General features: G+C 38.8%; 1 protein-coding gene across 2 annotated transcripts in view; it reads right to left on the reverse strand.

The window, feature by feature from the left end:
* Positions 1-6085: 6085 nt before the first annotated feature.
* DECR1 (2,4-dienoyl-CoA reductase 1) overlaps positions 6086-22675 on the reverse strand; it is a 36125-nt gene continuing 19535 nt past the window's right edge. The window contains exons 6-10 of one of the 2 annotated variants that reach the window (NM_001190232.2): positions 14981-15080; positions 10458-10530; positions 8614-8760; positions 7558-7620; positions 6086-7465 (exon numbers count right to left, since the gene is read on the reverse strand). In NM_001190232.2, the coding sequence (NP_001177161.2) occupies positions 7406-7465; positions 7558-7620; positions 8614-8760; positions 10458-10530; positions 14981-15080 (443 nt within the window). In that variant the 3' untranslated portion in view covers positions 6086-7405. The remainder of the gene's footprint in view (positions 7466-7557; positions 7621-8613; positions 8761-10457; positions 10531-14980; positions 15081-22675) is intronic. The other variant, XR_014842869.1, reaches the window with a different exon arrangement.

Raw genomic sequence — 22675 nt, forward strand, 5'->3', positions numbered from 1 at the left:
TACGTTACTCAAACTATTATAGCTTAAAAAAATGTAAAAATGTAAATGAATGTAAACATGCCTGACTCAGTGAATTATTGGATGCCTCATTAAGAGATGCTTCTGACATTAAGATTTACAAAGAAATCCAAATATTTAGAGTTTTTTGCCCAATGGACATAATCAAATATTTTTTTATGAAGGACCTTTTCCAGAGGAATATATAAGAATTTTTCTACATTTCATCTGAAGGAAAACAGCTGTTCATTAACAACTTTACACCATAACTACACCAGGTTTGGTGCTCTTACAATAACAGCATGGAAAAAGAAAAGCAAAATTCTATTAGTAAATCTGGAGCGTTGATAGTAACAATGGCCATGAATCCAGCTTCTGGCCTATCATCCTGGACTTTTAACTCCTGAGTGCTACTGGGAAAAGAAATTCTTATAACTCAGCTAAAGCAATCACAATCACATATAAGCAACAGGCAAGCCTCCCAGAGCAGATAACAGAATGAAGACTGGAAAATGAATCCGAAAGGCTATATATAAGCTATATATAAGATAGCTTATACACCACCCCACCTCCTATCACAATATTCATTCCAAGTATTTCATCAATCTAATGGGAAGTGTATGCAGACAGCAAGAGACTATCTCCAATATCTCATGCATGGAAAAATTCCTTAACAACCAATTATGAAAAAGCAGATTGAAAAACTGGACTATATTAAAATTTAGAACTCTTTTCCCAAAAAAATACTATTAAGAGAGTAAATTTGTTTATAGTGTGAAAAACCAGAGTGTGAGAAGAGAGTCGTGTTGGCTCACAACCTTGAGTATCCCATGTGAAATCTGAAATTGGCCAGGGTACACAGAGGGCAAGGAGAAACCTCAGAAAAAGGCAGACAACTCCAGATTGGTAGGTAGATAGTAGGGTAAATAAGCAAGGAAACTTACAAGTTTTGGCTTGGGTGTAAACCTAATAGATCTCTCACATCCTTGCCAGAATCATAAAGCCTTTAAACTGGGTAAAGTCAGGCATTCAATCCAGATGGTTTCAACACCTTACACACTCAAAGCTAGTTCCTTGAAACAGCTCTGGCTATGGAAACAGTGGGTCAAACTTACATTCCAGATGGGGTGGGTGGGTGTTGGGGAGAGGGAAGGAGCCTCATATTGCTGGGATCCAGCTCTTGGGTCAACAGTCATGGTCTGCAGTCATGTCCTCTCAATGACCTTCTCCAACAATTTGTAATACATAATTGACAAAGTTATATATCCAAAATATACAAACATTATATCTAAAAATAATTTATATGTATAACAGAAAAATGTGTAAGGTGTTCCTGTCGTGGCGCAATGGTTAACGAATCCGACTAGGAACCATGAGGTTGCGGGTTCAGTCCCTGCCCTTGCTCAGTGGGTTAACGATCCGGCGTTGCCATGAGCTGTGGTATAGGTTGCAGATGCGGCTCGCATCCCACGTTGCTGTGGCTCTGGCGTAGGCCAGGGGCTACAGCTCCGATTCGACCCCTAGCCTGGGAACCTACATATGCTGCAGGAGCAGCCCAAAGAAATAGCAAAAAGACAAAAAAAAACAAAAAAAAAAGAAAAATGTGTAAGAAAGATGAACAGGCATTTCACAAATAAAAGGATATAAATATCCAAAATAAAAATAAAATAATGAACTTTATTAGTAATCAGGAGAAATGCAAATTAAAATAAATGAAATACTGCCATGCACTCACAAGAATGGCTAAAAATAAGAGATTTTGATTGCTAAGTATTAGTGAGGATGTTGCACAATGGAAATTTTTATGCACTGTTTGTGGGAGGTTAAGTTATAAAGATTCTGAATGGCCATTTGGCAGTGTCTACTAAACATAAGTAGAACGTATGTATACTTCACAACCCAGCAATTTCACCTGTAGTTTTTATCAACCTAACAGAAAAAGTTGTATATATCTTTGCCAAAAGATAAAAAGAATGCTCACAGCAGCATTATATTTCACATAGCCCAAACTAGAAGCAACCCAATGTCCACCAATAGCAGAACAAATGAACTGTGTAGTATATTCATACATTGGAATGTTATATAACAATGAGAATGTAGGAGCAATTGCTACACAGATAAAAGCCAGAAACAGATAGTTGCATAAATATACTTATATATACTTCAAAAGCAGATTAGCTATATTGTTGGAAATCATTACTGGTTAGTTTCAGAGAGAGAATGGGAGTCACTATGGGAGACACAAGCAAGGCTTCTGGATTCCTAGTGATATTGTTTCTTACCTAGTTGGTAGTTATAAAAGTCTGTTCATTTTGTGATAATTCATGATTTGGGAACTTTTAGAAATCATAGGTCAATTAAAGAGTTAAAAAATTAATAGTGTGCCAGTAGGGATTAAGGAAGCCTCTTTGAAGAAGTCAGCCATAATAAAGATCAGGAAAAGTACATTCATAGGATAAACAAGCAGCTAGTGCAAAGGACCTAAGTAAAACAACGCTAAGGAAGAGAAAGAAAGCTGCTGTGCCCAGAGCCTGGGCTGAGGGAATAGTTTGAGGCAGAGCAGGCAAGGTTACCTCCTCCAAGGTAAGAAGTTGAGATTTTATACCAAAAGCCGTATTTTCTATCTCTAAACCCAAGGATTATTTTATTGCACAAATGGAGGAAAACTGAAGTCAAAGAGATTAAGTTTAAGAATGAATTTATTAAAGTCTAATAAATATTATGTTCAATTATAACGCAATAAAATCAATCAAGAGCTCCCTCCCCCCTAAAAAATGTATGGGCCTTTCTCCCTCAAATGCTTTTGCAATAGAACTATATCTCATAAAGATTATTGTCCATTGTCTTTTGGTTTAAATTATAATCTCAAGAAATTGGTCCAATTGAGCAGGAGACATGAGCTTGACTGATTATGTAACCATTGGCAAGTCATAACTTCCCTGAGCCTCAGTTCTCTTAAGTATAAAATAAAAAGGTGGAGAGTAGTATCTTCTAAGACTTTTCCAGCTCTAAACTCTATTATTCAGTGTCACTTACATTCTAACTGCTTTAGTTTTCTGAAAGAACAAGAAACAACAGCTATCACTCCATACTTGAAACATTTCCTGGAGATGTTTTCATACATCAATTTTTTTCTTCTTTTTAGGGCCGCACCTGTGGCATATGGAAATTCCCAGGCTAGGGATCAAATTGGAGCTACAACTGCCAGCTTATGCCACAGCCACAGCAACATGGCATTGGAGCCACATATGCAACTTACACCACAGCTCACGGCAACACTGGATCAGTGACCCACTGAGTGAGGAAAGGGATCAAACCTGCATCCTCACAGATACTATTCGGATTTGTTTCTGCTGTGCCATGACAGGAACTCCCCATATATCAATTTTAAATGAGTGATATTATTACTTAAAATTCTCACCTTATTTTTCTGAGTATTAATACTTCCATTAATGCAGGATTCTTAGAGAAGGTACTAAGTAGAGTAACAAAGTAATAACTCTTAACGTAAAATATTGATATGGTTACACTATACCTATGGTTACCAAAGGTAGTATGTCATAAAATACAGTGATTACCCATCAATGTTTGTTTCTCTTTTTCTTTTTGTCTTTTGAGGGCCGCAACCCACAACATATGGAGATTCCCAGGCTAGGGGTCTCATCAAAGCTGTTGCTGCTGGCCTACGCCAGAGCCACAGCAATGCCGGATCCCAGCCACGTCTGCAACCTACACCACAGCTCACGGGCAACACCGGATTCTTAACCCACTGAGCTAGGCCAGGGATCAAACCCGCAACCTCATGGTTTCTAGTCAGATTCATTTCCACTGCGCCACAACGAGAACCCCTGTTTCTTTTTCTTAGGAAGAAATTTTATTTTTTTTTATCTTTTTTTTTTTTTTTTTTTTTTGTCTTTTTGCCATTTCTTGGGCTGCTCCTGAGGCATATGGAGGTTCCCAGGCTAGGGGTCAAATCAGAGCTGTTACTGCTGGCCTATGCCACAGCCACAGCAATAGCGGGGATCCAAGCCGCGTCTGCAACCTACACCACAGCTCACAGCAACCCAAGATCCCTAACCCACTGAGCAAGGCCAGGGATCGAACCTGCGACCTCATGGTTCCTAGTCAGATTCATTAACCACTGAGCCACGAAGGGAACTCCAAGAAGAAATTTTAATCAATTGATACTGACACAGCCTCTCTTTTCTGGTCCTCTCTGCCATGCTTGCAAGCTTTGCTTCTTTTTTTCTCCCCATCCTGTGGCACGTGGAAGTTCCCTGGCCAGGGGAACCCATGCCATAGCAGCGACCAGGGCCTCTGCAGTGACAAAGCCAGATCTTTAACTGGCTGCGCCACAAGAAAAGCAAGCCTTGCTTCTTCATTCATCATTTGTAATAATGTATAATAATAAAGAAAACTCTAAGACAGAGATGATTAATAGAAAAACTTGTATATGAAATGAGACAAATCAAAAATTTTATGATACCCAATTATACATCAATAAAAAGACATGCAGGATATTCACAAATTCTATACTTTTCTATAAAGTAGTTGATATTATCGATAGTTAAATAAACACGTGTCTGAAGGAGCTATCATTTTTGCTTATGAAATTGGCATAAAGTTTGAAAGTGAGAACATCTCATGTTGAGATGTACTTGTTGAACGTGGCACTATCACATATAGCTCAAGGTATTTTAAACTCATACAGATTTCAGGAATAGCAATTTGGAAATACATGTCAAGAGTCTTGGAGTTCCCATCATGGCGCAGCAGAAACAAATCCGACTAGGAACCATGAGGTTGCGGGTTCAATCCCTGGCCTCGCTCAGTGGGCTAAGGATCTGGCTTTGCCATGAGCTGTGGGTAGATCAGACATGGCTCGGATCCCCAGTTGCTGTGACTGTGGTGTAGGCCAGCAGCAAGAGCTCCAATTAGATTCCTAGCCTGGGAACCTCCATATGCCTCAGGTGCGGCCCTAAAAGGACAAAAGACAAAAAAGGAGTTCCCGTCATGGCTCAGTGGTTAACGAATCTGATTAGGAACCATGAGGTTTCGGGTTCAGTCCCTGGCCTTGTTCAGTGGGTTAAGGATCCAGCATTGCCATGAGCTGTGATGTAGGTTGCAGATGCGGCTCAGATCCGGCGTTGCTGTGGATCTGGTGTAGGCTGGCAGCTACAGCTCTGATTCGACCCCTAGCCTGGGAACCTCCATATGCCGTGGGAGCAGCCCAAGAAATCAAAAAAAAAAAAAAAAAATCTTTAAAAGCTTAATAACTTTTGATGAATAATATGACTTCTAGGAATCTATCATGAAAAATTCCAAATTCTAAAAATGTTTCATGCACAAAACTATTCATCAGTTTTATATATTATACTGAATTTAAAAAAATGGTTACTAAGTTTTTTAGTTTTTCAAGAACTAAAAAACTAAGAATGAAGTATTATATATATATAAACAATGAAATATAAATAATCTTTTATTTATGAAAAACAGCATCTTATCATATAATCTCAACTGATTAAAAACAGTAGGGAACTTGAGAAAAACAATACTAATAAAGTTAATTAATATGGTCATATTGCTAGAATTAGTGGAAGGGAAGAATATATATTCAAAAAACAAAACAGTTAAAAGAGCTGAAGATAGCTGCATGTGAAGTTAGCTTTGGAACAGGGACTGCACTAGTACTCTCTCCTGTGTAAATAATATAAACAAATTACTTTTATAAAAGACAATGAAAAACAATTAAATGAAAAAACCAAAAGACTGAAAATATACCAAAGTATTAACAGAAGTTTTCTTTAGGAAGCCAGTTTAAAAAAATTTTTTAGGAGTTCCCGTCGTGGCACAGTGGTTAACGAATCCGACTAGGAACCATGAGGTTGCGGGTTCAGTCCCTGCCCTTGCTCAGTGGGTTAACGATCCGGCGTTGCCGTGAGCTGTGGTGTAGGTTGCAGACGCGGCTCGGATCCAGCGTTGCTGTGGCTCTGGCGTAGGCCGGTGGCTACAGCTCCGATTCAACCCCTAGCCTGGGAACCTCCATATGCCGCGGGAGCGGCCCAAGAAATAGCAACAACAACAAAAAGACAAAAAAAAAAATTTTTTATTCTTTTGTATTTTTACATTTTTCTATGATAATCATGTCTTAAAATCAAAAAGTACAGAAACAGGAGGGTCTTTTTTACATTTACATGGTGTTTTTAATTGTTTCATCTCAATCATAACCTAGTGAAACAGATATTATAATCATGAATTTCATCAGGAAGAAAATAAGAAATGACAAACTTATAAAAGGTCATTTATATAACTACTGGGACTTTTTTTGAAGTACTGATAATTATAAAACAAGAAAGATGTAGATAGAAGAGAGGAAAACTATGGTTAATGTTAAAGGTAAAATGGAGATTGGGTATGGTACCCCAATGAAAGCCAAAAATATTGCAAATATCTGGCCCACTCATTCTAAACCTCTAACATTACCCATTTATGTATATAATTTAATGTAATTTATGTACAAAATTAACTGTCAATATAATAAGGATTTGCATATTAGGCTTATAGCATATAAATTCAAACAGGAAAACTAGATTCCTTTACAGATCTGTTCAGAGGAGGTTTGGGCAATGGGGAAAGTCGATGTAGTGAGCATGTAATGAGTGACTCCTATGAAAGTAAAATAATTTTTAAAATATAAACTCAAAATTACAGCCACATAAACTTGGGATATCTAATTTGATACTTAGGATGACAAATCAGTCAAACCAAATATGGACTGAAATAAAATTATACACAAAAATATTTTATAAGCTTTATTCTACACAGAGAATATATTTTCCCTTAAAAGCTGAGATAGAATGCTCTTAGATATCACTTTTTCTAAATTCTAGAGATAGGATGAATTACTTCCTCCTCCACATTTTTATGCTGCTGGAATCTGGAATAATATTTATCACAACATATCATAAATAATTATTTAGAGATCTATTTATCCTGATAATGAGTTTTAAGAGGGCAAAGGCTGAGATTATTCATGGCTTATTTTCAATACCAAATAAAACATCTGGCTACAAAATAGGTCCCTGGCAAAAACTTGTTTGAATTAATATTGAGCTATATAAAGAAGATAACTCACAAGTCCTTTATCTGCACTTCCAAGCACTTTTTACCTCTATCAAAGCCTGCATTCACTTTCCTTTTTTGTATTATTTTTAAAAAACTCTTTGCAGGGACAATATCCCATCTTATTTACCTTTTAATATTCAAGATTTACCTATCGTTAGCCTTGCACATAACACATACCCAATGAATGTCTGCTAATTAACAATCATTAGACTCAAAAATACTCAAAAGATTATAGAGAGTTTGTATCATTTCCATTATAACCATGATGGAGGCCAGAGTAGTCTTAGGAGCCTTTTGTCTTCCTGATGAGTCCTTCTATTGTATCCCACTGTTCCTTGGTAACCTAATACAAAAAGAAAAAATATATTCTCATGTGTTTTTAAAGCTTAGTATCCTAGCTGCCAATATTATATTATATCCACAAAATGGCATTACCTTCCGCAGATGGTTGAATTCCCCTGAAAGTAGTACTTGCTCCCCACCATCAAATCTAATTGTCTGAAAAACAATAATAAAAGCTGTGAAATTAACTTATTTTTAAAAGTTTCTGGAGTTCCCGTAGTGGCTCAGTGGTTAATGAATCCAACTAGGAACCATGAGGTTGCAGGTTCGATCCCTGACCTTGCTCAGTGGGTTAAGGATCCGGCATTGCCGTGAGCTGTGGTGTAGGTTATAGATGCGGCTCCAATCCCGCATTGCTGTGGCTCTGGTGTAGGTCGGTGCTACACCTCCAATTCGACCCCTAGCCTGGGAACCTCCACATGCCACGGGAGCAGCCCAAGAAATGGCAAAAAGACAAAAAAAAAAAAAAAAAAAAAAAAAAAAAGCTCCTGAACCATTAGCCATTTCTCCCTTCTAACTGTACGGAGTATCTCCTTGACACTTTCAATCAAAGCCTAGATTTTAAAGACAAAACCTGATGATTAAATGATTGATTTACTCTTTTTAGAATCCTCTCTCCATCATTTCTACAATTTCAAATAAAGACTGTCTTAGAGGCATATTTACCAGAGTAATTTGCATTTAATAAATAATTTATTAATGAAAAATTCCATAACCCAAACAATATATAGTAAGAGTTTTATATTATACATACATAATATACTAAATACAGCTAATTCAATACTTCTTTTTTGTCTTTTTAGGGCTGCATGCGCAACATATGGAGGTTCCCAGGCTAGGGATCCAATCAAAGCTGTAGCCGCCGGCCTACACCAGGGCCACAGCAACATAGGACCCAAGCTGAGTCTGCAACCTGTATCACAGCTCATGGCAATACAGGATCCTTAACCCACTGAGTGAGGCCAGGGCTCAAACCCCTGTTGTCATGGATGCTAGTCGGGTTCGTTAACTGCTGAGCCATGACAGGAACTCCTAATTAAATACTTTAAATCATATTTACATTTAATATCGACAGGATTGGTCCTACAACCCAACCTTCCCAACCCAAATCCACCTCCCCAAAAAGTTGAAAGAAACAACAATACTTACAGCTCCATTAATCCAAGAAGCATAATCACTGCAAAGGAAAGTAGCAAGATTTGCAAGTTCTTCCACAGTTCCTAGCCGACCACAGGGAATTCTGTCAATCATTTCTTTCTCAAATGCTCCAGTTGGGTCAAGACGGCTAAAAGCACCCTTAGAAGTTAAGAAAATAGGAGTTCCCATTGTAGCTCAGCGGAAAAGAACCCAACTAGGAAACATGAGGATGTGGGTTCAATCCCTGGCCTTGCTCAGTGGGTTAAGGATCCAGTGTTGCCGTGAGCTGTGGTGTAGTTTGCAGATTTGGCTTGGATCAGGCATTGCTACAGCTGTGGCTGTGGCCAGCAGCTACAGCTCCAATTTGACCCCTTCTGGGAACTTCCATATGCTGCAGGTGTGGCATTAAAAAAGGGAAAAGAAAAAGAGGAAATTAAGAAACGAGTTCCTGGAGTTCCCTTCGTGGTGCAGTGGTTAACGAATCCCACTAGGAACCATGAGGTTGCAGGTTTGGTCCCTGGCCTTGCTCAGTGGGTTAATGATCCAGCGTTGCCATGAGCTGTGGTGTGGTGTAGGTTGCAGATGCGGCTCATATCCAGCATTGCTGTGGCTCTGGTGTAGGCCAGTGGCTACAGTTTAACCCCTGGCCTGAGAAACTCCACATGCTGCAAGTGCAGCTCTAAAAAAAAGAGAGAAAAAAAAATTATATTCTTTTTTTTTTAAATACAATCTCTTTGCTATTTAAGAAATAAATTTGCATCAAGTGGAATGTTACTGTGTCAGCCTATTCATACCTTAGTCCTTGTAAGCAACAGAGAATTTTGCCAAATTCTTCCATATTCATTTTACCTAATATTGACCTTTAAAAAAAACACTGGGAAATACAACTTTTTTACCTTAGTTTCTTCTTATGTAAAATGAGGATGCCTGTCTCAGCTACTTCACAGAATTGTTTCTCTGAGAAATGAGAAAATGTATATGAAAGTACTCTGAAATATATACAAGCTTAATGTGGTAGAGGTAGGGGTGCTACTGTCATTTGATTTAGTAAACACAGAAAAATGACTCAAGTAGTTAATATTTAAGAGGAAATTCTTTTTCTTCTCTTTCTTCTCAAAATAATTGAATAGGAAGAAATAAGTATGTAGGAATATTGAATTCAAGCTACATCCCAGTTGGGATTACAAATTCTTATACATGAAAACAAAAAGAAGTATGAGAATGAAGTTATTTAGGGTAATGTGAGAGAACCCAGAACCTGTGGACTTTTTGAGCAACACCTATAACAGCATTAGTGATAATTATGAGTTGCAATGAGTGTCCGTAAGGATTACTGATCACAGGTGAAATGCATGACATCAGAGGGATGTTTAATCAGAGATTCATGGGAATTAGATGGTATGCATAATTGTTTGAAAGTAAAAAGGCACAGACATGAGTCAAGAAAATGCTGCCTATGACAAGGCCAAGCGTGTATGATAAATTTCCAAAGCATCTTGTAAATTAAAAATATAGTTAAATTTTCATGATTTAAAAATGTCAAAGCAAGAAACTTTAAAATACAGTAAAAGTAAGAAAGAAAAGACAATAACAGATCACTAAAGAAAATCAGACAAAATGCCAAAATTGACAGCATAAAAGATCCCAGAAAGATTAAGACACTGAAATAAACCTTATCAAGGAATTGTATAGTGGCTGTATTCCTGCCCATCTCCTTATTATGTTGGATAATGGCAAAACACTACCAGGGCTCCAAACTCAGGTATCCCCGGAAAGTCCCACATAGACAAGAATATATCTATCAATGCTTCACTCCTTAATTACTGAAAATGAGATAATAAGCAAACCAAAATCACCTTGGTTTTTATAGGCCCTGGTTGAATCACATTGAATCGCATTCCATATTTACTCCATTCAGCTGCAAGAGACCTAAAAATTAAAATAAACAACAAAGATTCTAAAACATTATATGTTAGAAATAATAACCAACACTTACTGTATGCTTACTATACGCCAAAGAATACAACTCCAACAGGTAGGCATTATTATTATTCCCCAAATCAGAGAAGGAAACTGAGGCACAGAAAAGTTAAGTCACTTGCTCTGGGTCATATGGCTAGTGAGTCAACGTCAAGTAGTCTAGCTCTAGAGTTTGTGCCCTTAATCACTCTGCTGTACTATCTACCATTTACATTTTATAATGTACGTACTATGCTAGACATATTTACCATGACATTTTAGAACCAAGTCCAATATCAATATACATTTTTAAAGTGGGTATCATTATTTAGCAAAAAGAAATGAGAGAATTATGCCCCTCCCCAAATTTTTCAAGTTAAGTGCTGCATTTATGAAGTTCAATATAACTTATAGTACATTAGATTACAATATTTGCAACAGTACAAGTGCTCTTAATAGAGTAAGAGATGGGTTAAATAGATTTAATATATTAACCAGGAGTTCCCATCATGGCGCAGTGGAAATGAATCTGACAAGGAACCATGAGGTTGCGGGTTCGATCCCTGGCCTTGCTCAGTGGGTTAAGGATCCAGTGTTGCTGTGAGCTGTGGTGTAGGTCGCAGACGCGGCTTGGATCCCGAGTTGCTGTGGCTCTGGCGTAGGCTGGAGGCTACAGCTCCAGTTCAACCCCTAGCCTGGGAACTTCCATATACCGTGGGTGCAGCCCTAAAAAGACAATTAATTAATTAATTAAAGATCCACTGTTACCATAAGGAATCCACTTCATTGGCTCACTAGATGCTAAGCACAATATACTCAATACCTGTTAGTTATTATAGTTGTTCAATCAACAGGTGTTTACTGTGAGCTTACTATGTGCCAATACCCTCTAAGTGTTTAACCTTTTTTTTTTTTTTCTCTTTTCTAGGGCCACAACCGAGGCATGTGGAGGTTCCCAGGCTAGGGGTCTATTTGGAGCTGTAGCCACCAGCCTACACCAGAGCCACAGCAAACGCGGGATCCGAGCCGCGTCTGCAACCTACACCACAGCTCATGGCAACGCGGGATTGTTAACCCACTGATTGAGACCAGGGATGGAACCCACAACCTCATGGTTCCTAGTCGGATTTGTTAACCACTGCGCCATGACAGGAACTCCTCTAAGTATTTAACCTTAAGTAAAGAAAAGCAGTCCCTGTTCTCAAGAGACAGCCCATCTCTTTCAAGAGATGTCACTTCAATGTATATACTACTAACCTGGGAATTGTGTAATATGAGGCAGGGCTACTTAAAGGAAGAAGTACCTGAATCTAACAGGAAAAAGAGGGAAGATTTCCCTCAAAAGGCGATAATTGAACTGACACTTGAAGAAGGATTAGGCATTTCTCAGGTAGGGGGAGGAGGATGGGAGATAATATGGGATAGAGTGGAGAAAAGAAGACAGCCCAGGCATATGGACTAGTATGAGTAAAGGACAAAGGCATTAACAACATATGGTATTTGAAGAGCTACAAGGTATCTGGTATGATTGTGTATTATAAAGTAAGAGGACTGATGGGAATTCAGGCCAGGGAGGAAGGTACACATATACTGAGCATCTACCATGTGCAGTTCACTAGGCAGTAGTAACAAAATAGCAGCACAAATCATAGTCCTTAAAGGACACAAAATTAAAACCTCTAATAAGAGAAAAAAACAAATATTGATATTGTACAAATGGTGCTAAAGAGTCAAGTTCAAGTCTCTTATTTTCAATATCATCTGTCCTTTAAAAAAGGTAATTATCTCTATTCAGACTTAGATTAAACTGCTTAGTAAAGTATTGCTTCTTTGTATTTCACACAAATGTGCATTATCTGTTTAAATGTTTAAAAAGTACTTTGAAACTATTCAAAAAAGGGAAGAATTATGCAATTCTGCAAGCAGCGAGCACCAGCTCTACCAGATCTTGCTGAGCAACGAATATACAGAGATGAATAAGATATGGTTTCTTCCCTCACGGAACTCACATTTTAGTGGGGAAATCATATAGCTTTAATGGTATGTTAAAAAGTAGTCTATAATGCCCTTCTCTATGCCTTCTCTTTATATTAGTACACCACCTTCATTTCGGAATCTATAACAATGGATGGCATTTGTTAATGTGTTAGTCTTCTTAACAGATTGAAATAAAGTTTTAAATGCAAAGCATAGAGAATGATTAATTCTGTTCTAGAGAAATAAGAGAAAATATCCCAGAGTGGATGATACGAGAGCCCTGAAGGGGGGCCAAATGTCACAGCAAACCCACAATAGAATATCCCAGGCACAGAGATATGAAAATGCATAGAGGATTTAAGGAAATGTAGAGCACAGCAATCGTGGTAAAAGAATATAAGCTCCGATGAGGATAAGGACTGCTCTTTTCACATCAGTATCGTACCCCTGTTCCTAGCAGAGTGCCAAGCACACAAAAGGTACACAATAAATATTTATTAAATAAGCTAATAAATAAAGGCCAGGGCCAAGTCTGTTTAGAAAACCATATTTGGTTTTGGCATTTATTCCAGAGTAATAAAAAAAGATCTAAGTTTTTTAGCTAGGGAGTATAATAAACATATATATTTTTAGAAAGATGAGTCTAGAGGAAACATGAATAAAAAATAAATAGAGGAGTTCCTGTTGTGGCTCAACAGAAACGAATCTGACTAGGAACCATGAGGTTGCAGGTTCGATCCCTGGCCTCGCTCAGTGGGTGAAGGATCCGGCCTTGCTGTGAACTGTGGTGTAGGTTCCAGACATGGCTCGGATCTGGCATTGCTGTGACTATGGTGTAGGCCAGCAGCTGTAGCTCCAATTAGGCCCCTAGCCTTGGAATCTCCATATTGCCATGGGTGTGGCCCTACTAAAAAGTAAAATAAATAAAGAAATAAATGGAGGAGTTCCCATTGTGGCTCCGAAGAAATGAATCTACCTAGTATCCATGAGGACACAGGTTCAATCCCTGGCCTCATTCATTGGGTTTAGGATCCTGCATTCCCATGAGCTGTGGTGTAGGTTGTAGAGGAGGCTAGAATCCTGCATTGTTGTGGCTGTGGTATAGGCTGGCAAGAAGAAAGAAAGAAAGAAAGAAAAGAAAGAAAGAAAGAAAGAAAGAAAGAAAGAAAGAAAGAAAGAAAGAAAGAAAGAAAGAAAGAAAGAAAGAAAAAGAAAAGAAACTGGAGGGTTGCAGAAAGAAAGAAAGAAAGAAAAAGAAAGGAAGAAAGAAAGAAAGAAAGAAAGAAAAAGAAAGAAAGAAAGAAAGAAAGAAAAAGAAAAGAAACTGGAGGGTTCCAGAAAGAAAGAAAGAAAGAAAAAGAAAATAAACTGGAGGGTTCCCACTGTGGCTCAGCAGTAATGAACCTGACTAGTATCCATGAGGATGCATGTCTGATGTCTGGCCCTGCCCAGTGGGTTAAAGATCCGGCATTGCTGTGAGCTGTAGTGTAGGTTGCAGACACAGCTCAGATCTGGCTTTGTCCAGGCTGTGACCCCTAGCTTGGAAACTTCCATATACCACAGGTGTGGCCCTAAAAAAAGAAAAGAAAAGAAACTGGTAGCAGAGAAACACATTATGGGGTTATTACAGTAAGCAAGACAAGCAGCGATAAGAACTTACATTATAACAAAGACATTGGAAAAGAACAACAAGGAACAGATTCAAAAACCAATCAAATGGAGAGTTCCCAATGTCGCATGGGAGGTTAAGGATCTGAGTTGTCTCTACAGCAGTATGGGTCTGATCCTTGGCCCAGCACAGTGGGTTAAGGATCTATATTGCTGCAGCTGTGGCATAGGTCACAGCTGTGGCTTGGAGTCAATCCCTGGCTCAGGAACTTCCATATGCTGCAGATGCAGCCAAAAATAAAAAAGCAATCATATGCTGCTGAGAAAAAGCCACAAAGCCTGGTAAGTGATCACTGTCCATGTTAGTTCTATTAATCTTGTACAATAGGTACAGTAAAAGGATGAAGGAGTGTTTAAGAGAGGTCAGAGAGGGCACTAGTGAAGACATGTGCTAGTAAAGACATGTGGATAAAATACTCCAGTCTGAGTTTCTATCAACCCTTTTCTCATACTTTATAATACAGTCATACCAGATAAGTAATTAAAATTAAATAAAATTTAATTTCTCATCACAGTAGCCACAATGCAAAGGTTCAATGTAGCTACTGGATAGTGTACATTTATAGAACAGTTCAACCACTGCAAAAAATTCTATTGGACAGTACTACTATAGATAAAGAGACCTATTCATGAGATAGAATGTCTCCTGGTGAATCAAAATTAATATTTGTTTTATTTTTCTCTATAGAGAGACTAGAAATCAGTAATTTAGTTACACAAGCTACCAAAACACATTATTTATCTTCAGTGACAGGATTAAGATAATAATACTCACTTGCTCATGGCTTCCACTCCTGCTTTGGCAGAAGCACTTGGTACCACAAAACCTGACCCAGTCTCGGCATAGATGGTTGTAATAGCAAGAAATGCTGCTCCTGACATTTAAACGGATGTAGTAATTAACAATACAGCTAAATCAAGAGTTCCAATTGTAGCTCAGCAGTAAAAAACGTGACTAGTATCCATGAGAACGCAGGTTCAATCCCTGGCATGTTCAGCAGGTTAAGGATCCGGCATTGCCATGAGCTGTGGTGTAGGTTGCAGATGCAACTCAGATCCTGCATTGATGTGGCTGTGGTGTAGGATGGCAGCTGTAGCTCTGATGAGACCCCTAGCCTGGGAAATTCCATGTGCCATAGGTAACCCATAAAAAGACAAAAAAAAAAAAAATACAGCTAAATCAATTAACATCAAGAAAACATGATTTATAATAATGGGATCTGTGGAGTTACCGTCGTGGCTCAGTGGTTAACGAATCTGACTAGGAACCATGAGGTTGTGGGTTCGGTCCCTGGCCTCACTCAGTGGGTTAAGGAGCTGTAGTGTAGGTCATAGATGGGCTCAGATCCCGCACTGCTACAGCTCCGATTAGACCCCTAGCCTGGGAACCTCCATATGCCATGGGAGCGGCCCTAGAAAAGACAAAAAAATAAAAATAATAATAATAATAATAATAATGGGATCTGATTCAAAAGGGTATAACAGAAAATTATGCATTTTTGCATCACTAATACTAAATTAATGAAAGTAATAAAATTGTTGGATCTTTGCTAGTAGTCTTGCTGTCATTCAAGATGGCTCAGTCTGTGCGCAATTAAAATTCTATACCAGGTGGGTCAATACTAATGTTCAAATCTCAAAGGTATGGCCCTATTACACCCTGTATAATCAACTGGACAGGATTTCCATTAACTAAGCATCCAATTAAATAAAAAGAAATCAAAACCAAAACTAAATTAGCAGGGACTGCTGCTTCCAACATCATGGACTTGCCTTCCTCCTAAAATATAAGGAAACTGTATTAAATATATGACACAACTACTTTCAGATATTATTTATCAGGCAGGGAAAGACAGCAATTCCTGAGGGAAGAAAAACAAATGAAATGAACCCTGAGATCAGATTTTTGCCTAAAGGTACTATACATTTATTATACTACATATATACATACACTATATAGTATATACTACACACTATGTACATATATCAGATAGACAATGGCATAATAATTATGAATACAGAAAACTATGGCATTATCACTGAGTTGAGGAGACAGAGATCAGAGTTTGGGGAGACAGAGGAAGTTGGAGTTTGGGAGGAAAGTATACAGAGATAGAGCCCCATAAATCTGCATAACGTATCCTTGGGTTTCTGGCCAAACACCAAGCTGTACATGTTGAGGATAGATTCTGCAAGGCCAGGCAAAGAACAACTGCCTGGGAGCTATAAGGTGAACAACTCCCAGAGCATACATAGGGCTGGGAGATACGTGAGCCTAAGTAGCATCATGAACATCCAGGGTTTTCAATGGAAAGGTCAGAAGGTTTGTGCCTTAGGAGAAGGGTTAAGTTAGCCCAAAAGTAAAGTCTACTCTAGACTCATTCAAATACAGATTAAAAATGAACACTGAAATGATCAAGCTGACCCACAAGTTTTTAATTCAAAGGGAAATTAAAATGCACACACATGTGCCACACACACATACCTCAAAAACATAACATTAATAGCATGTAACCAGAAACTACTATACATAAAAAGACACAGAAACAACCAGAAGAAAACTCAGTAAGAGAAAGACTCTCAGAAATAACAGAAGAGAGTTCCCGTCATGGCTCAGCAGAAATGAATTTGACTAGTATCCATGATGATGCAGGTTGGATCCTTGGCCTTGCTTAGTGGGTTAAGGATCCGGCGTTGCTGTGGCTGTGGTGTAGGCCAGTGGCTACAACTCCAATTTGGCCCCTAGCCTGGGAACCTCCGTATGCTGTGGGTGCGGCCCTAAAAAGACAAAAAAATAAAAATAAAGAATAACATAATAGAATTAGCAGACGAAGACCTTTCAAGTGATATTGTGCAATAGACAGAATGAGATTAAAACATTTCCTCACACCATAAACAAATATAAAAAATATAAGACCTGAAACAGTAAAATTCCTAGAAGAGGAGTTCCTGTTGTGGCTCAGCAGGTTAAGAACACAAATAATATCTGTGAGGTTGCAGGTTCGATCCCTGGCCTTGTTCAGTAGGTTAATGGATCCAACACTGCCACAACCTATGGTGTAGGTTGTAGATGCCACTCAGATCTAGCGTTGCTGTGGCTGTGGTGTAGACCAGCAGCTTCACCTCAGATTTGACCCCTAACCTGGGAACTTTCATATGCTGCAGTACAGCCCAAAAAGAAAAAAAAAATCCTAGAAGAGAACATAGACAGAACAAACACTCTTTAATATAAATCATGGCAATATTTTTTGGATCTGTCTCCTAAAGCAAAAGAATAATAGCAAAAAATTAACAAATAGGATCTGGCCAAACACACAACGAAGGAAATCATGGACAAAATGAAAAAACAACCTACTGAAAGGGAGAAAATATTGGCAAAGGAGATGATCAATAACGGGTTAATATCCAAAATATAAATAAACAGCTCATACGACTCAATTCCAAAAACAAAATGATTTAAAAATAGGCAAAAGATGGAGTTCCCATCATGGCTCAGTGGTTAACAAATCCAACTAGGAACCATGAGGTTGTGGATTCAGTCCCTGGCCTCCCTCAGTCGGTTAAGGATCCAGCATTGCTATGAGCTGTAGTGTAGGTCACAAACCTGGCTCAGATCTGGCGTTGCTGTGGCTGTGGCATAGGCCGGCAGCTACAGCTCCGATTAGACCCCTAGCCTGGGAACCTCCATATGCTGTGGGTGCGGTCCTAGAAAATACAAAAAAATTTTAAAAATAAAGTAAAAATAGGCAAAAGACCTGAATAGACATATTTCCAAAGAAGATAAACAGATGGCCAACAGGCACATGAAAACATGCTCAACACTGCTAATCATTAGAGAAATGCAAATCAAAACCACAGTGAGATACCACCTCAGCCCTGTTGCTGTGAGCTGTGGTGTATGTCGTAAAAGTGGCTCAGATCTGGCAATGACATGGCTGTGGCGTACGCCAGCAGCTACAGCTCCGATTTGATCCCTAGCCTGGGAACCTCCATGTGATGTGTGTGTGACCCTAAAAAGACAATAAAGTAAAATAAAATAAAATGCAAACACAGAACTACTGTATGATCCAGCAATCCCACTCCTGAGCATATATCCAAAGAAAACCATAACTTGAAAAGATACATGCATCCCAATGTTCACTGCAGCACTATTTACAATAGCCAAGATATAGAAGCAATCTAAGTGTCCACTGACAGAGGATAAAGAAGATGTGGTACATATATATAATGAAATATTACTCAGCCTTTAATAGAATGAAATAGGAGTTCCCATCATGGCTCAGTGGTTAACGAATCCGACTAGGAACTATGAGGTTGCAGGTTTGAGCCCCCCCGCCCCCGCCCTGCCCCCTCGCGCTCAGTGGGTTAAGGATCTGGCGTTGCCATGAGCTGTGGTGTAGGTCACAGACATGGCTCAGATTCCGCATTGCTGCGGCTCTGACATAAGCTGGCCGCTGCAGCTCTGATTCGACCCCTAGCCTGGGAACCTCCATACGTCGTGGGTATAGCCCCAAAGACAAAAAGACAAAAAAAAAAAAAAAAAAAGAATGAAATAATGCCATTTGAAGAAATATGACTGAATTTAGAGATTATCATACCAAGTCAAAGACAAACATCATATGATATCACTTACATATGGAATCTTAAAAAAGGATACAAATGAATTTATCTGAAGAACAGAAACAGACTCATAGACTTTGGAAACAAACTTATGGTTACCAATGGGGATGGTGGAGGAAGGAATGGATTGGGGGCTTGAGACTGGCATATACACACTGTGGTATATGGAAAGACTGGCCAACGGGGAACTACTGTATAGCACAGGGAAGTCTACCAAATATTCTGCGATAATCTATATAGGAAAAGAATCTGAAAAAGAATGGATGTGTGTATATGTATAACTGAATCATTTTGTTATACAGCATAAATTATCACAACATTGTAAATCAACTATACTTCATTAAAACTTAAAAAAAAGGAAGTCCAGAAATAATTCCATGCATATATGGACAATTAACACATGGCCAACAAGCAAAGAACATATAACAGAGAGAAGATAATTTCTTCAACAATGGTGTTGGGGGGAGTTCCCTTAGTGGCTCAGCGGACTAGGATCCATGAGGATGTGCGTTTGATCCCTGGCCTTACACAGTGGGTTAAAGATCCGGCGTTGCCATGAGCTGTGGTATAGATTTCAGACATGTCTCAGATCCAACATTGCTGTGGTTGTGGCATAGGCTGGCAGCTGTAGCTCTGATTGAACCCCTAGCGTGGGAACTTGCATATGCTGCAGGTGCGGCCCAAAAAAGCAAAAATAAACAAACAAAACAATGTGTTGGGATAACTGGACAGCCACTTACGAAAAATGAAACTAAACCACTATCTCACACCATACACAAAAATTAACTCAAAATATATGCCACTGGTGCCAAAAAAATACAATAATAAATGGTTCTGAGGAACCCTAGCAAACTGTTAGTGGGGATGTAAATTGGTACAGCCACTATGGAAAAGACTATAGAGTCCTCAAAAAATTAAGAACAGAACTACAATATGACCCAGCTATCCCACTTCTGGTTATTTATCCAAAGAATAGGAAAACACTAATTTGAAAAGATACATGCACCACTATGTTCATCATGGCATTATTTACAACAGCCAAGATATTAAAATAGCTACGTACTCAACAGATAAATGGATAGATTACACACACACACACACACACACACAGGACATATACACAGGAATGCTACTCAGCCATAAAAAAAAAAAAGATGAAAATTTGCTCTCCGTGACAGCATGGATGGACCATAAGGGTATTCATAAATTACAAAGCCTATAGTAGTATAAAGTATTATTAACTCTATTTCAATAAAATATTTGTTAAGAGTCCCTGTTATGGCTCAGTGGTTAATGAACCCGACTAGTAACCATGAGGTTGCAGGTTCAATCCCTAGCCTCACGCAGGGGGTTAAGGATCCAGCATTGCCATGAGCTGTGGTGTAGGTCACAGACATGGCTGGGATCTGATGTTGCTGTGGCTGTGGTGTAGGCCAGTGGCTATAGCTCCGATTTGACCCCTAGCCTGGGAACTTCCATATGCCACGGATGTAGCCCTAAAAAAGACAAATAAATAAATAAAAATACTTATTATATGTCCTAAAATCACCTCTTGTAAGTTTCAAGAAGTATCTCTTTGTTTCTAGTGATCTCTAAGGTTTGATGGAAACATTCAATATTTATCCTTCATGTCCTTTGGACTAGACTCTTAAATAAAACTATATTATTCTTTTAGTCTATCCTAATTGCTAAGTTCTCTCAATTCTTCAATAAAATCAGGTATTCTTTTCTACCCTGTTTACTAATTTTTACATTTATACATGATATCCTAGTGATGAATGAACCTCAGCATGATAATTTCAATATCCTTCCCAAAAAGGATCAGCCCTGTATTTACTGACCATTGTGGCTATAAGAGCACATTGGGCTAAGATCTTTATCTTTCATTTGTTCAAAATTGTTAATTTTGTATCCATGCTGCTTAGGAATATACTTTAATAATGTCCCTCTAATTTTAGCATCCCTGCCCCTCCTAAGGCCATAGTTCTTGGTTCTCTTGACGCTCAGTCATCTACAGGCCCCTCTCTGAGTGCACATCATTGTCAATTCCTGCGCCCAGCAAGTGAGCATCTGTTTACCAGTTTCTGGCGCCCTTATCTTCTCTAGGCTGCCTTCGCAGCTGCCTTCCTAGATACCAGACTACCTAATATACTTCTGATCAGAGATTGTCACAGATTGCCTGACCCCCTGAACTGACTTCCATATTTACCACTTTGACACACTTAGAGATCATTAGCACCTGAGTTTCTTAACTATCACTCCAATACCAGAATAGACCCTATACATGGTCCTTATGTATAGAGTCCAGTAATACAAGTCCTTAAGACACTGTCAGGTTACAGCATCTACAACTGACAAAAATTTTGGAAGAATAATAACTGGCTCTATCTTTTGAGAAGTCTTAGCTAATATATTTTTGATGAAGCCGATAGAATTTTAATCCAATGTGATGAATAAAAATAGATCAAAGTCTATTTTAAAATGAAAGACAATAATGAGGAAAGAAGGGAGAGTCGGGCAGAAATCAAGAGTAACAAAGATAGGCAGGGGTGAAATAAAAGAGACAAAACAGAAACACCAAGTGATGAGAGAGACCAAGATGAAGAAAGAAATAGAGATCCAAAAGTTAAGAGTCGACAAACACTCAGAGACAGTCAGAGACAGAAAGAAATCAAGAAAAGAATGAGGTAAAGAGAGAGAAAATCAGATAGAGGCTGAGGGAGAAGAGATACAGGAAAGATACAAGGATCCTAAGGCAGAGAAGAAAGAAAAAGCCCAAAATTCTGTCTCTTTTCCCAATCACTGATTCCTAAAAAGAAAAAAAAAAAAAAAGCAAATTCCAAATCTCAGTCATGTCCACTTTGCTGTAATGGTAATGAAAGACCTGGGGTTTCAGTTTCAATGAGTGCATGGAGAAAGGATTGAAGTTGTTAGCACACATATAGAAAAAAAAGCTAGTGCCTCTCTAGCATCCTTTTGTCTGTTCCTACATTCTTTCTCAAGCTGGTTTGAGAATTATCCACATTGTACAGAAGAAATTAAGTCTGGGAGTTCTTGTTGTTGCTCAGTGTAAATGAATCTGACTAGCATCCATGAGGACACAGGTTCAATCCCTGGTTTGCTGTGAGCTCTGGTGTAGATCAAAGATGTGGCTCGGATCCCGCATTGATGTGGCTGTGGCATAGGCCAGCAGCTGTAGCTCCTATTTGACCCCTAGCCTGGGAACCTCCATATGCCATAGGTGTGGCTTTAAAAAAAAAAGAGAGAGAGAGAAATTGAATCTAATGTGGCAAAGTCTTTGAACCAACAAAAGAAACCTGACCAGCTTCATGCCTTCCTTCCTCTCCTCAAGCACCAAAGGACATCCTTCAAGGAGCACAAGGTCTCTTCCTCCCTGTCCTTGTTCAGAATACCCTCCACTTTCTCTGAGAAGATACCCCCATCCTTCAAGTCCCAATCACAACTTGTTCAAAGATAATATTTTATCTACCTCTGTCATTTGGACATGCAGCACAGGGCCTGGTGAATTAAAGTCATAAGTAAGTGCTAAATGAATAAATGCACACTGGTTCTAGACATATATGTATATACACACATAAATACATTACAAATATATTTACTATTTATATTGTACAAACTTTTTTTTTTTTTTTTGTCTTTTTTGCCATTTCTTGGGCCGCTCCCACAGCATACGGGAGGTTCCCAGGCTAGGGGTCTAATCGGAGCTATAGCCACTGGCCTACACCAGAGCCACAGCAATGCAGGATCCGAGCCGTATCTGTGACCTACACCACAGCTCACGGCAACTCCGGATCATTAACCCACTGAGCAAGGGCAGGGATCGTACCCA

The sequence above is a fragment of the Sus scrofa genome, chromosome 4 (assembly GCF_054392235.1).
Source record: "Sus scrofa isolate SSC_HxYL_T2T_F1_AM1 chromosome 4, Sscrofa_HxYL_maternal_Yorkshire_Landrace_v2.0, whole genome shotgun sequence".
Classification (NCBI taxonomy): Eukaryota; Metazoa; Chordata; class Mammalia; order Artiodactyla; family Suidae; genus Sus; species Sus scrofa.